General features: G+C 36.1%; 1 protein-coding gene across 2 annotated transcripts in view; it reads right to left on the bottom strand.

Annotated features, from left to right (window-relative positions):
• Positions 1–1,249: 1,249 nt before the first annotated feature.
• The window catches only part of Naf1 (nuclear assembly factor 1 ribonucleoprotein), a 30,630-nt gene continuing 17,010 nt past the window's right edge, over positions 1,250–14,869 (bottom strand). The window contains exons 4-8 of one of the 2 annotated variants that reach the window (XM_070016549.1): positions 13,896–13,978; positions 10,198–10,358; positions 8,474–8,525; positions 5,631–5,733; positions 1,250–1,955 (exon numbers count right to left, since the gene is read on the bottom strand). In XM_070016549.1, the coding sequence (XP_069872650.1) occupies positions 1,525–1,955; positions 5,631–5,733; positions 8,474–8,525; positions 10,198–10,358; positions 13,896–13,978 (830 nt within the window). In that variant the 3' untranslated portion in view covers positions 1,250–1,524. Of the gene's footprint in view, positions 1,962–5,630; positions 5,734–8,473; positions 8,526–10,197; positions 10,359–13,895; positions 13,979–14,869 lie in introns of both variants that reach the window. The other variant, XM_070016548.1, reaches the window with a different exon arrangement.

The following is a 14,869-nucleotide window of genomic DNA, read 5'->3' as shown; positions in this document are numbered from 1 at the left end:
TCCCTGTAATGAAAAACAGAAAAAAAAATTATTTGCAGAAAGGGGCACAAATATGTGGAAGTTTCCGTTATTGCCCTGAGTGTATTGAGTGATAGTGTAGATGGTAACAAATTACCTAATAGGGAGGAAGGTAAATTGAGCCTAAGTGGTGAATGTACAAGTTATTTGAAAGTAAGGATCAAATGGTACAGTGCAGTTGTGTCACTGGATAACAGCATGGGAAACCATGATAATCACAACTGCTTAACTTAGTTAGCATCTTGAGTTCTTTCCATTCTGATAGAACAGGATTTGGGGGATTTTAGTGCTTTAAGATACAATCTATCAGCCAGAAATTCTACCGGAAAGACAGTTCTGTAAATCATGAAGTTAACCCTTCTAATGACAAGCCAAGACCACACTCCCAATAATAAAAATGAAAACTACAGCTCATCAGCCACCCTTTATCAGGGCAGAGCTTCTCAATCTCTGCCCTGAGAATGCGGCCACACAGTGCACAGGCAGGCGCCACAGGACACCGGTCCAGGCTGTGCTGAGGAATGCTCAGGAGGAAGCACTACTTTGGGGCTCCTCATTTAATAACAAGCTAATCCAGACTACTTTAAAGGCCTCAAAATTCTAAAACTCGTAACTTCACATGCTCAGTGCTATTAAATGTCACTGCTCATTTAAAAATCTACATTCTTCAGTATTTCAATAGTATTTCCTAAATATCTACTCTGTGTGGACGTGTAAAAAAAATGTGGAAGTCCTTAAATATGGTTTTGGGGGACATGGAGGCTCTTCCTATTCAGCTCAGGTCTGCCTCCAACTAGCAATCCTCCTGATTCAATCTCAGTCTCCCAAGTGCTGGGATTACAGATATGTACCACTATGCCTGATCCCTAAATACATGTTGAAGGGTTAAGTAATGAAGACTATTGAACAGTACCTCACAGGTGGACAACTACATAATGGAAAAACTTGCTTATGCAAACCAAAGAGATATTAACTTCTGTTCATAGAAGCTCAGAGTTTCTGCTAGTATATAAGATTTCTCTCCTCTATGTCCTTCACTTACATTTTTAAAAAGAAGTATTTAAATAACTACTGCTAAATTTCAATAAAATCAAAATAAATTTCCAAAGTATGAGTTTATAAAAAATAGTTTATTTTGAAGACTCTCAATAGGACTTCAACATCTTATTTTCAGATGGTAGCAAAAAATGCTACCGGTGTCTAACATATGTTAATCCATGACAATGCTCACTCCACTCCACTACTTTATTTATTTCCATGGGGTTGAGGGTAGCAGAAGGCATGATTCAATTTTAATTATTACATGATTGATTTTTTCCCCTAAGAGTGAGATGAAATTTTCATATGAATATAGGTGACAAAGGTTACAAATATATATATCAACTTACAGCTCATCTAATATTTTATAGTTTTCAAAAATCTAGCTTTATAATCTTTTTCTTAAAAAAAATCCTGAACACATGTAATCTGCATAATGCACATTTCTCTGGAAATGCATGCACACATCTAATAATAAGGTCTAAAATGAGAATTACTATCCCCAGGAGAGGGCGGGGGAGGCAGGGGTGGAGGTGCAGGAGGAGGAGGCAGAGAGTATGGTACGTGATAGGGGTGAGGTGTCATGTTGGGTGTGGCCCAGCCCATGTTTACAGAGGGGGGTGGAGGTGGAGGGAGTGAGAAGTTATGCATGTCGAAGGCTGGAGGCGGGAAGGGATAGTGGGGCATGAAAGGATTATCTTGTCTCTGCGGTGGAAATCCGGAAGTCTCTGGAGACACCAGATGGTCTGAGGCATAAAACTGCTGAGGTGGAGGCCTGCCGTGGCTGGGTCGAGGATACCGGCCCCTGGGAAACCCTCTCGTGAATTCTCGGTTGCGATAGCCCTTTGAATGCTCGGAAGAGCTGTAGGCATTCCAATTCTGATGTACCTCGGAGAAATCTTCACCTTCGAACAGGAGACAAATATATCAAATTAAAATTACGGTTAGTATGTCAAAAAGCATTAGTTGAAATTCAATGTCTTTTCTTTAATTACTAATAAATGGCAGTCCACTTTAAACAAATTGTGAAGTCAGGAAAAAGAAAGCCTTCCTACCTAATGAGACAGAAAACATTTGGATAATCAGCCACGCCGCACAAAAAAAACAACCAAAAACCATCATCTGACTCTGGGGGGTCCAAAGGTAAGTAGGGAGGGGCGCTGCTATCCTTGGCAGCCTGTTCTGAGCCACCGAGGGCGCCGAGGGCAGAGGGAGCAGGCACCTCTCAATGCAGGCCTTCCTGCAATGGGAAAACTAAGCTTCCATCTCCACCAGGGCAGTTCTTCCTCGCCTCATGTAGTGGGACACTGTCAGAAGAGACTGAGTGTAGTGTTGACTTGGCACTGTCCCGCGCTCCATTAGGATCAGTGGTGAAGTTGTCCTGTGCTCAGCCAGCCACAAAAGACTGAGGGCAGATGAGAAGGCTCCCCCATTTTCACGGGCAAGAGCTATCCTTTACCCATGAGAACTGAGGGGCCACCTGAAAAACCTGGACTTCTGTGGACCTCTACCTTTTCCTGCCTGCTTCCTTTTCCTGCCAGAGCAGAATTTGAAAAGCAAACGATCCTGAGTTAAAATAGACTTATATAAGATTTCATAGTATAAACTCAAAATATTCAGATTTCCATACAAAATAACTCATTATCAAGAGAATCAAAAGATTTCAAATCCAATAAAAAAGGAAAATCAATCAAGGCAATCCACAGATGTTTGAATCAATTAAGATAGTTCAATCACAAAGATGCTTCAACAAAAGATTATGAACAGTCTAATAAAATACAACTTTGAAAAATCAGATAATAAGTTAAAGATATAAATATAAATTTCAGAGTTCTACATAGTGATAGTGAAAAAGAAAGGGAAATGAATAATACAAAGAGTAAAGCCTGAAGTCTGACAATATTCAACTTCAAGACTTACTGTCATAAACCTATGATGATCAAAACAGTATGATACCAGTGGAAGAACAAACAGATCAATGGGAGAGAAGAAAGTCAGAAACAGCCACATAAGTAAAACCAAGTGATCCCTGACAGGAGAGCAGAGCTAACAGGATGAAGCAAGGCTGGCCTGTCAATAATGGGGCTGGGATGGACAACTGCACAAGAGCACATAAAAACAAATTTTAAAAAAATCAAAAACCTTAGAAACAAACCTTACCCTAATCAGTACTCAAACTCCAACTCAATCATTAGACAAACTCAAAATGTATCACAGATCCAAATGTAAAATGCAAAATTCTAACACTTCTAAAATAGGACATAGGAGAAAACTGAGTTTATACACAATCTGGAGTTTATACACATAAGATACATGAAAACAGAATTGCTAAGCTGAATTTCTTTAATATTAATTCTTTCTGCTGAAAAACACTGTCAAGAGAATGAAAGAAACATCACAGACTAGGAGAAAATATTTGCAAGACCTACTAATAAAAGACTGTTATAAAAAATATACAACTCTACTTCTCTACTAAACTTTGTATACTAGTAACTAGTATAAATAAATCTTTGATAAAACTTGTGTGCGCCCATGTGCACACACACAAAACTCTAATCTGATTAAAAAATGGCTGAAGACCTCAACAGGTATTTCGTTCAGATGGTAAATTTGCTCATGAAAATACTGTTGTCTTATATCATCAGGGAAATTTGAGTTAAAGCACTGAGATGCAACCACACCCTTATTAGAATTCAAACATCCACAACAGTGATGGTATCAAATCAGAGGAATTCTTACCCATTGCTGCAGGAAAGCAAAATAGCACTGCTACTCTGGAAGATACTTTAGCAGTTTCTTTCAAAACTAAGCCAACTTTTAATAAGTGACAGTAAACCTTCTCTGTGGTATTTATTAAATGAGTTAAAATGTTGCATAACAGGGTACTTGTGGCTCAGGCCTGCAAACCAGGAGGCTGAGATCTGAGGATCATGGTTCCAGGCTGGGCAGGAAAGTACATGAGACTCTCATCTCTAATTAACCACCAAAAAGCCAGAGTGGAGCTGTGGGTCAAGTGGTAGAGTACTACCCTTGAGCATAAAAGCTCAGGGACAGTGCCTAGTCCCTGAGTTCAAGTACGCCCCCCCTCACCCTGCCCTGCCAGGAAAAAAAAAAGTTGTACATGGACATTTGAGTAATCAGAGAGTTTATATGTATTGCCAATGGGCACAAGAAAATGGCATTAACCATTAGTCAAATGCAAATTAAATCAACAGTTTGATACAAGTACACTCATAAAATAAATAATGACAACACCAACTGCTGGTGGGAATACAGAGAATCTGAGTCACTTGTGTATTACTGACGAGAATGTAAAATGCTGTAGCCATTCTGAAAAGCAGGAGGGAGTTTCTTAAGAAAGTGAGCATGCAATGTAATTCTCTACAACCTAGCAACTGCGCTCTTGAGTATTTGACCAATGATCATTTCTTTTCCCAAAATCTTGCACACAAATATTGATTTCAGCTTTATTCCTAATAAGGATAAATTGGAAACAACAGATATTCTCTCATGGATGAATGGCTAATCAGCCTATGATATATTCTCACAATGGAACAATATTCTTTCAAGGGGCTAAGGAATGAAGAGAGCAAGTGGGGAGAATATGGTCATAAATTCATTATGCTATAAAATTAAGAAAATTGAAGGAAAAGGTGGGGCTGGAAGGGGTGGGGAAAAATGATGGAAGGGTTGACACTGACCAAGAGGCACAGTTTTCATGAACTGTTTTGTTGAATGGAAACTCCTCTGAACAACTACTGAAAGACGACATAAAAATATTTAATAAAAAGAAAAAGAATAAAACAAATACATATAGAAAGAAAAAATATATAGTATATATAATACATAAATATATATAGATAAACTTGAATGGATATCTAAAAACATAAGGTCCAAAAGTGATTCCCTAATTGTAATATATTGCATCATAACATTTACGAAATAACAAAGAGTGTTAGAGAAGTGCAGAAAAGACAAGTAGTTGCCTTGAGTTTGGCCTTGACTATAGAAAGGTAATGCAACTGAGCTTTCTGGTGATGGGAATGTTACAGCTGTCTTGATTGTAACAGACTGCAGTGTCAATAACCCTGGCTGTGACATCAGGCAATCACATGAGGTGAAGGTCACACAACACTTCTCCTACTACTGCATTCAATTGTATGTAAATCTATAATGATCTCAAAAAGGTTAACTGTATAAAAGGGAAAAGATGAAAAGCATAGTAAATGGGAATGCACGGTAAAAAAAAAAAAAACAATGAGTTAGGTGTTAAGTAATTATATTGTACCATATTCTAAAAATAAAAAGCAAATGGGTTTCTTCAGAAAAAAAGTACTGATAGCACAAATGACTGGAATGAGGCTTAATTTTTGGTACCTGGGAAGACAGTTACATCTTTTAAATTCATGGATGAATTCTTATGAGCCTCTCCACCCTCCATCCCATACTGTCCAACGCCTCCAACGCTAGCTGGTTGTTGGGAGCCAACCCTAGCTATCTCCTCCAAAAGTGCGCTGATGAATGACACAGATGTAAATGAAGATGCAGAATGGCTATATAATGCATTCACTCACCCGGCTCAGCAAGTTCAGATTTAAGTTTTTTCCGACCTTGAGTCTGGGATTTCTTCCGGTGCTTGGCTTCTTTTTCTTTTTCATCATCACTGAAATCTAAGGCCTGGCAGACAAAAGGATTCAGATTTACATTCCAGGGATTTGTCAACTCAATAATTGAGGTGATAATAAACCTGCTATTTACAAGCTGACCAGGAAAATAAGATTCCCTTTTCAATACTCAGTATTATCAGCTAATCTCTGAATTAACTGCCTAATTGACTTTTCATTAACACAGGCCATTAATCAGTAACATTCTCAAGTTTTCTATTTGTCTGTTTAATTGCTAGACAGCTTCAGATAGGTAATTAAAATCACAGCACTTAGCAATCTTGAGCCATGAGTACTCCTGACTGGTAGTCTAACCTTCAGCCCAGCCTTTAAGGCTTATCATGATGTCAGCTGGCAAAGGAACTCAAAGAGGAATGAGACTAAGCACATTTTATACTCTTCAGATCCAATAGAAAACTGATTTTTTTTCATGGTTTCTTACAATTAGAATATTTTATTTTTCTATTAATACTAGAAAATAGATGTTATGCTTCATATGAAAAAATATGAAGGCCAAGGACAGTGACTCAGGGTTTAGGTTTAGCTCCTCAGGGTTTAGATTTAGCAATCAGTTTGAAGTCTCTTTGAGCAAAATACAAAAAGCTCACAAAACTCCATTTTGACTAATGGCTGAGTGCAGTTACACAGATAATGCATATAGTATATAATTAAAAATTCAAGACATCAACTTAGTACACCTTATGTGAATTTTGTTTTGAGACAGGACATCATTCTATAGCCCAGGATATCCTAGAACTCATGGTCTTTCTGCCTAAACCTCCTGGTGCTAAAACAACAGATACGCTCAGCATAATTTAATAATTAATTTTTCATGTGTGTACAATATTAGAGGTTGAATTCACGACCCTGTGTCTGCTATGCGGATATTCCTCAGTGAGTTTTTTTTAAGTGATGTTAATTTGTTAAGATTCTGAAATTTAGGTTAATTCTTGTATCTGTTAGACATTAAAGTATTTGAAATCAAATGGAAATATTTCATCTTTTGAAATTAGTCAAAAGAGAAAATTAGATGGGCGTGCCCTTAGTTCAAGCCCCAGTTCTGGGACAACAACAAAGACAAAGAAAATAAGAAAAAATAATACAATGAACAAGCACTATAATTTAGTATGTAAAGAGAATGAAGATAAAAATATAAAAAGAGAAAAAGGAAACAAAGACTTGTTGCTATGGATTGCCTAAGGTAAATATCTTATGGGGACACAGGAAAGGAAGGGGACTCTTCAGGGAGCAGTTAGGGTATGTGCTGACACGAAAATGGCTCAAAGAGGCAGTAAGAACTTCTTACACAGCAAAATCAGAGAACAGGAAAGGCAATATAGAATACTGCCATTCTGAAGAAATAAATCATCTCAAGAGCAAAGGAGGGAGCTACAGGATTTAAACTAGGAATAATTTATTTGAAGTGATTTCTTGGGGAAAACTGTGCTAACATTTCCTAAATTCAGAAGGAAATTTACACTTTTCTATTTGCAAAGTCATCCAAATTTTCATCTCTTTAGCATTTATTCAACTATAAATCATAGGTTTTGTCAGAATTACACTATCAAGTGAATAAGATGCATTTGTAAAAGTTTTTTATGTTCTTTAGCTTGTCCAGCATTTTTCACAGTACAAAATTTTTCCAATTAAATCCTAATCTATGATTAACATCAGGAAAGTAATTATTCTGGGCTTGAAAATGTCATCAACAACTACATAATCAAGTCTCAATATATTTCATGATCCAGATTGACACCTAGGAAGAACAAACAGCACATAGCATGTGGGATTTCAGTTTGCAATGAACTTAAACTAACACCATAAGCAATTGACAGAATTAGTGGCTTTAATGCTTAGGCTTGAAACACCAGGGTGCATTATAAAATCTGAAAATCACAAAGGAAATTTCAAGGCCTCTATGAATTTTTACTTTTAAGTCTTATTTCAGTAACAATGTGCTGGAAATCTAATGAGAGAACATTAAATGGAGGCACAGAGCCCTAAGGACAATTACGTGTATACGATACTTAGACAAGACACACTTTGGTGTGTATTCTATACTAGGGTCATTCACTCGTTAAGTGCCATGACCTTTGGCACTGCTTAAATAAGTCTAAAATGCTAAAAGTAAAACCTGAAAAATATCTAAATTCCACAATACTGAAAAACTTCCTAAGAACTCAGCAAAGACAATCTGCTTAACTATCTCCATGGAGAGCTTAACTGAACTCCGATTAAATCATTAACTCATTTACACACTACTCTCAAATTCATTTTATCTTGTTAGAGCAACTAGATTATCAGCCTTTCTTGGGGTATAAAATTATTGTCTTGCTGAATACAATGAAGAAAACTGAGGTGTCTTTGTGGAAAGATAACTGTATTTTTAAAAAACATGGAGAAATTCTAATGATTTTATACCTCCAAAAAGAGGGCAGCATGTGTAATAAATATCTTCATGTCCTAAAGGTTAACTGACCAAACTGAGTAAACCTTTTTAAAATAATGACTCTTGCTGTATCAGCTATCAATGAAGTTGATATGAAATTACAAGGTAGATGCAACTAATTAACTGTTAGATGAAGGTATGGGAGAGTGACAGAGGGTGAGATTAATTAGGATATGTTGATATAACAATGAAATCTTCCCCTTGAAACTACTGTAAGCTAATAATAAAGAGTAAATAAGTAAACATAGGATGAAATCACATCCTACTTTGTAGAACACTGAGCAATCAGGTTTATTATTTTTACCTCTGGGGGCGGCTCTTGATCATTCTTCCAGGATGCATCTGATCCCCTATCCCTAGAAAAAGACGAGACTCACTTAGATGCTTATAAACCAACAATACAGAAATCTAAATAAAGTTGAAGACATGGGCTTTTCTTTAACTTTATAATATAGTTAAAAATGGCAAAAAAAAACAAAAAACACCCACCAAAAACAGAACAAAAACCCAAACCGTAATGGATGTTTATTTAAATAATGTGTAGCTTATAAAAAAAAACAAAAAAAACAAAAAAGCACATGTATTAGGATTAGAGGGTCAAGGTGATAAGAAGCTACATCCGAAATATAGAAAGGATAGGAGTTTTGACATTTTGATTTCCATAATACCTGAAACATGTATGTAACATTCTATTCAACAAATGTTTAACACCAACTACAGATCAGAAAATACAAAAATAAATAAAATGACTTGTAGGCTGGTGCTGTTACCATTTCAACATACCTCCAGTCCTTTTTTTTGATGGTTATTTTGAAGATAGGTTCTCAACGTTCTGGATTTCAACCTCCTGAGTAACTAGGATTACAGGTGTACCCCACTGGCACTTAGCTTACTCTTATTATTTAAAATCAAATTGGACACATTTTCATAAAAGCTTTTTGATTATATTTTAAGCCATATACTTTATTTTTAAAGGATAATTATATGACATATACACAACAGCATCCTTTAACATTCAAAGAAAAATGAAGTATTAATTATTTTCAGGCATTATTTTTAAATGCATTAACATCTTCATGACTTTATGTCTATTGAACTCATCGAACTCATCCTGTCTGTCAGCAGTTATTTGGGAAAACAGATATTACAAAACCTGAAGAGCAATTTAGCAAAATGTTGTTTCAGCTAATTATGTGGATTCTTAAATGAGTTAAACCAGTAAGACAAAATTTTCATCTCTTTCATATAGAAACCTTCTATGCTAAGCAGCAAGGACTAATAATTTCACAAAGTGCCAGGGCAACTTACTGACTAAAAGTTCCTTCCTACTTCTTGCAAAAGCTTATCTACAAAAATACACAGTCTACATTTTTAAGTTCCCACCAAAGGGAATGCTAGAACTAAAAGGGATTTGTGTATCAACTCAGTGTAGGGTCTGTGGGGAGTAAGCAGTAAGATCCCCTGCTCCTTGCAGTTTTTCTTCCATTCCTAATATGACAATGTTTTTTCAGTGGTTCATTATATCCTTCCAAAACACTCATTTATTTTTATAGAAAAACTATTCTACTTGAACGCACAAAACATGCCAACATTTTAAAAAATTAAAACATAATTTCTACAAAGATGTTAATAGATAAAAGAACTCTTTTGAATTTCTTTTGAAGAGAAACATCATTTAACTATAAAATACCAACACAATTTGTGGAGGGGAAGGGAAAAAACAAATCGTTTAAATAGGAATACAGGTGGATCCATTGCAACAATGAGATGTACAAGTCGTTAAGTGGAAAAACAAACTTTACAACTTTGGTGGGGGGACAGGGAGAGGATGGGAAGGGATAGGAAGGGGAAACAAAGGAGGAGGCTACAATGCTTGATAAGAAATGTACTCATTATCTTGCCCATGTAATTGTAACCCCTCTGTACAGATTTTCACAATAAAAATAATAATTAAAATAAATAAATAAATAAATACCAACAATGAGGATTACTCTGAAAAAAATAAATAAGTGAAGAACTAATACTTACTGTTTAAGTTTTTCTGTGAATATATACTGGGTGAAGTCTTTCATTGATGGAGCGAAGTACATCATGTCCTTTATTTTAATGCCTTTACTCTCAATGTGATCTGAAGAATTAAACCGTAACACATAAAATGGATGTGCAACTGGTCCAAATATCTCAAATATCTAAAATAGAAGAAGCATAAAGGCCTTGTAGAAGATGTAAAATAATCATGTGGAAAAGTAGCAATATCTTCTTTAAAAAACAACACACATCCATAATTTCTTAAAGAAGGGTAATTTCAGTAATGTTAGAGCAATAGGTGATTGTCATTGTTATTTACTCAATGTATTCATGTTTTGATTATAAACACATTATTAGTTCATTCCAATTGTTTTTAAGAAAAAAAATCTAACAAGTGTATTCCTTGCCAAATTCAAATCATTTTCATTGTTACCTACTTGATACCAATTGTGAATATATTTATTTTGCTTATTTAAATGGTGAGGTACAAAGAATTATAACTGGTAACTTTTGAAAAGTTGCTGTCTGTATTTGGAATCTTATAGAAGTATAAAATCAAGCTTCTGCCTTGAACAGGTGTTAGGTAAATTCTGTTGTTTCCACAGCATTAACAGTTCTGTAAAATCAAACCATGGTTGGTTCTAGTTTAGAAGTAGATTTGAACTTTAAGTTACTTTTTTGGGTTTTTTTTTTTTTGCCAGTCCTGGGGCCTGAACTGGGCCTGGGCACTGTCCCTGAGCTTCTTTTGCTCAAGGGTCACTTGAGCCATAGCACCACTTCTGGCTGTTTCTGTTTATGTGGCAGTGATTAATTGAACCCAAGGCTTCATGCATGCTAGGCAGGCACTCTATCACTAAGCCATGGTCCCAGTCCAAAGTTACTTATTTCTAAGAAACCCAAAAGACTTATAGTCTCTAGCCTAATGAATGGCTGAAAGTATGTTTGGTCTGTTAGAAATAAGTAAAGAAACCTCTATATCCATCTAGATTTCTTTTCCCATCTCTTTGTGCTTTTCTAACTCTCTATTAATAAATGTGAAGCAAATACAGGCAAGCAGAATATCCTTGTCAACTGGTTAGGTGAGTGATTATTTAAACCACTGTATAACTATATCTCACGTTGAAGGGTCTATGAGAACTGAGAAAGAGAGTGCTGCACTGCATCCATAAACAGGACCTGCAGAAAGTCATCACATCCTGTAACATAAGTGAGACTGAAAGACCCCCCTCCCTATCCAGGGAGGGAGATAAATGTCATCACTCACCAGGGAGAACTGATCATTACTGGGAGTAAAGGGCAAAGGTAAAAATACACATCTGAGACTGGAAATGAGCCTGGATGAGTTCAATTTTATTCCTTTGAGATTTATTATTATTATTTTTGGGGGTAAGATTCTAGGTCTTAAAATAAGATACTTTTAGATCCTTGTAAGTGAATTTTAGAAAGGAACACCAATATCACTGACTATTCATGCTAAAAAAAAAAAAAACAGAGGAAAAGAAAGGATGTATAATAGTTTGCTACTGAAGGTACAACCAATTTAGTTTTTTATCAACTAAAAGAATGCTCTGCATATTCTGGTCACAAGTTTGACAGATCAATTCTATCTGTCCTCAGCCCCATCGCCATTTGGAGGAATCATTTCCAAGCGTTTGGATTTATAATAAATCTATTTTTTGTTTGCTTGTATTTCAATCATGGTTTTACTACAAAATCCAGGCTACCCTCAAGTCCTGGTGTAGCGCTGGAACTCATTACCCTCCGGTCTCAGCTTTCCAATTTCTCAGTACGTGTCAGTTCTTAATTTACAAACCTCTCCAAGAAAAACTGAAAGTTAGAGATAATTTCTATCCCCAAGCTCATGCAAGATGACTAAAGTAAAAGGACATAAACATCAGCTATATTTTTATCTGGCCTACTTCAAAGACAAATGATAGCAGAAGTGATCATTATTAGTTATACTTACTTAGGTCTGAAAATTCAAATACACTTTGAGAGATGTAAAAAAAATGTCAGTTTATAGAGATTTAATTAGTGAAAGGTTGACTAGTTTGAAATTAAAATTGTCTAAGATAACTACAAGAAAAAGGAAAGTGTCATGAAAATCATAAATAAAAGGTTATTTAAGGAAACAATCAGTTCTAATAACTTTACTTCATATTCAGCAAATAAAACAATTATGTCTCTTGTGTGATGCTAGTAGTTTACATCAATAAGCCTAGATGCTCTTGAGGTTGAGCTCTGAGAGTGGATATTCAGAGCCAGCCTTGGGGAGATAAATCCACAAGCATCTCTCTCTAGTTCACTAGCAAAAAGCTGGAAGTGGAGGTATGGCTCAAGCAGTAGGGCACAAGCCATGAGTGAAAAAACAGAGCAAGAGCATTTATAGGACTTGTATTCTTGATCTCAGGCCTTAGGTTCAAGCCCCAGTAACAAGAGGATTAAAGAAAGATACAATTGCTTCTTCTCCCTTTCTTCCTCACTGCTGCTAACTTTCTTCAGGACACAAAGAAACTACTTGTTTTTGTCAAGGCAAAAAATTGTTTTTTCCTAAGAAGAACCAAAAGAGATAGAGCTGCTTCCAACATGCTCATCTACCCACCTCCCAAATTCCTCTCCTTGAATCTCATCTATCCTTACTAACCTTATGGAATAAATAAGTTGTAATGCAATACAGTACTTCTACATATTAATCAAAAGTACAGACCCAAATTTAGCAAAACACCTCCAACCCTATGTATTTTAAAGGGGAAAAAAAAACTATAGCTCTATCTTTAGACAAGTCATTCTACTTTAAAAAGTATCGGTTATCATTTCCAACTAATTCTGACTGGCAACCTTGGTAAACTGGCCTATACACCAAAATGCATACATTCATGGTGGAAAGTGGGAAGACCTGGGAAAAGCTGGGCCCCTTTCTAAGTTGTACTAGAGTTAAACAGCAAGAAAATGGCAGAGGTCAAGGAAGGTTATCGAGTTAAAGCAGTAATGTAGTTTACAGCAATAATCTGGTTTAAACTATTTTTTTTGGTTGCTGTTGTTTTTCTAACAACATAATTCTATTTTCTGTAACAAAAAGAATTCAACTCCTGTTCATTTGGGGAAAAAAGTATACCCTATTAAGCTGTTTTCCCAACAAAAAGCAGCTGGTCTCTTACTTGTTTTCTAGTCAGTACATATTTCCTTGGGATTTAATTTAAAAAATGAATACTTGTACTAATAGTCTTCAGCTCAGAAGGTTTTCTGTCCTCTGCCAACTGCTTAGGAACGCCGACTTGCTTGGTAGTGTATGGTTTTCCAGAGAAACTCAAGGGCTGTTCTCACAGTAAGAGGTATAGGATTCCACCTGTGGTAGTTATGGAAATACACACATTGGTATCTACCCAGCGTGTGCTCACAATGACACTTCACTGTCACTGAAATCTCTTCTCAGTTGGAACAGATTCTTCCCCTTAAGGAAGCCAAAGCCTACAGACTCAGAGCCACTGACTGCTCAGGGACTTGCAAATCAAGAAGGGTTAAGAACTACACTATGCAAAGTCTCCAATGAGCTCTCAGTACCTGGAGGGTAGGAGTTAGGCAAAGTACCTGGAAAAGTACCTGACAAATACTAAGAAAGAATTCTACACGCCATGTGTGAATTTCAGGAAAACCAATCAAAAGGGAAACAGACCATATAACTTGGGTTTTTCACTAACCTTTCCTGCTGCTTGTCGGTCACTTTTAAAAATAACAGTCTCCTCATTAACTGGAGGCAGATTACTCATAGATTCAATTATTACTGAAAAGCAGACAAAAATAAAATCAGATTATTTCAAGACTTAATAAGAAGATAATACAGAATTTTAGAAAGAATTTAGGATTTAATTCCAATGTAATTTATAATGTAATTTAAGGTCACATAATATATCTCAGTAATACTTCCCCTCTGTAGATAAAAGTTAGTTATAAAATAGCGAAGTACAAAAAATCTGTAATTCCAAGAGAAGAATTAAAATATAAAATCTAACAAGATATATTATTAATCACTCATTAGTCCAACAATCATTATCTGAAACCATTATTAGCAAAAATAATACAATCATCCAGTCACAAAATCTTGCTTTAGAAGAAATTTGTCTTCTCATTCTACAATTCTTTCCTACAGAATACTAATTATTTACTGATATATCAAATGCTTACATTCTTCTTGGCGGTACTGGGTTTTGAACTCAAGACTTCATGCTAGCTACCATCACTCCACTGCTGAGCAACGTATCTCCACTTTACAGACTTTTTCAATTTACATGTTTATTAGATAAACTCAAAGGTGGGAGACACAACAGGAGGCTACCTCAAAAACAGGCATACTCCAATCCCTGAATGAGTGAATGAATGTTGTCTCTGGTTTAAAATGAAGACTTAGGTCCTGCAAGAGTTGGAAAGATCTGCAGAGGAAAGAGGCAGCCCTTGGGACTCTTGACTGCCAGTCATCTGCCTGTCCTGTAGTCCTGCCCTCTACAACTACACAGCCACAGATTGGGTGAGTCTGTATAACTTTGCTCAACTGTGGTTACAGTAGTCTTCAAGTGCACACTCAGGAAAGGGATGAAGGAGGGAGGAGGAGGGTCCTGGAGAGTCTGGGGAAAAGGCATGACAGACGTTGAGTGGGCTGGAAAGAGGGAGATGTGTT

Source organism: Dipodomys merriami, unplaced genomic scaffold (assembly GCF_024711535.1).
Source record: "Dipodomys merriami isolate MVZ:Mamm:240054 unplaced genomic scaffold, mDipMer1.0.p SCAF_12, whole genome shotgun sequence".
Taxonomy (NCBI): Eukaryota; Metazoa; Chordata; class Mammalia; order Rodentia; family Heteromyidae; genus Dipodomys; species Dipodomys merriami.
The sequence above is the reverse complement of the archived record's forward strand: the minus strand, read 5'-3'. Positions and strand labels throughout refer to the sequence as shown.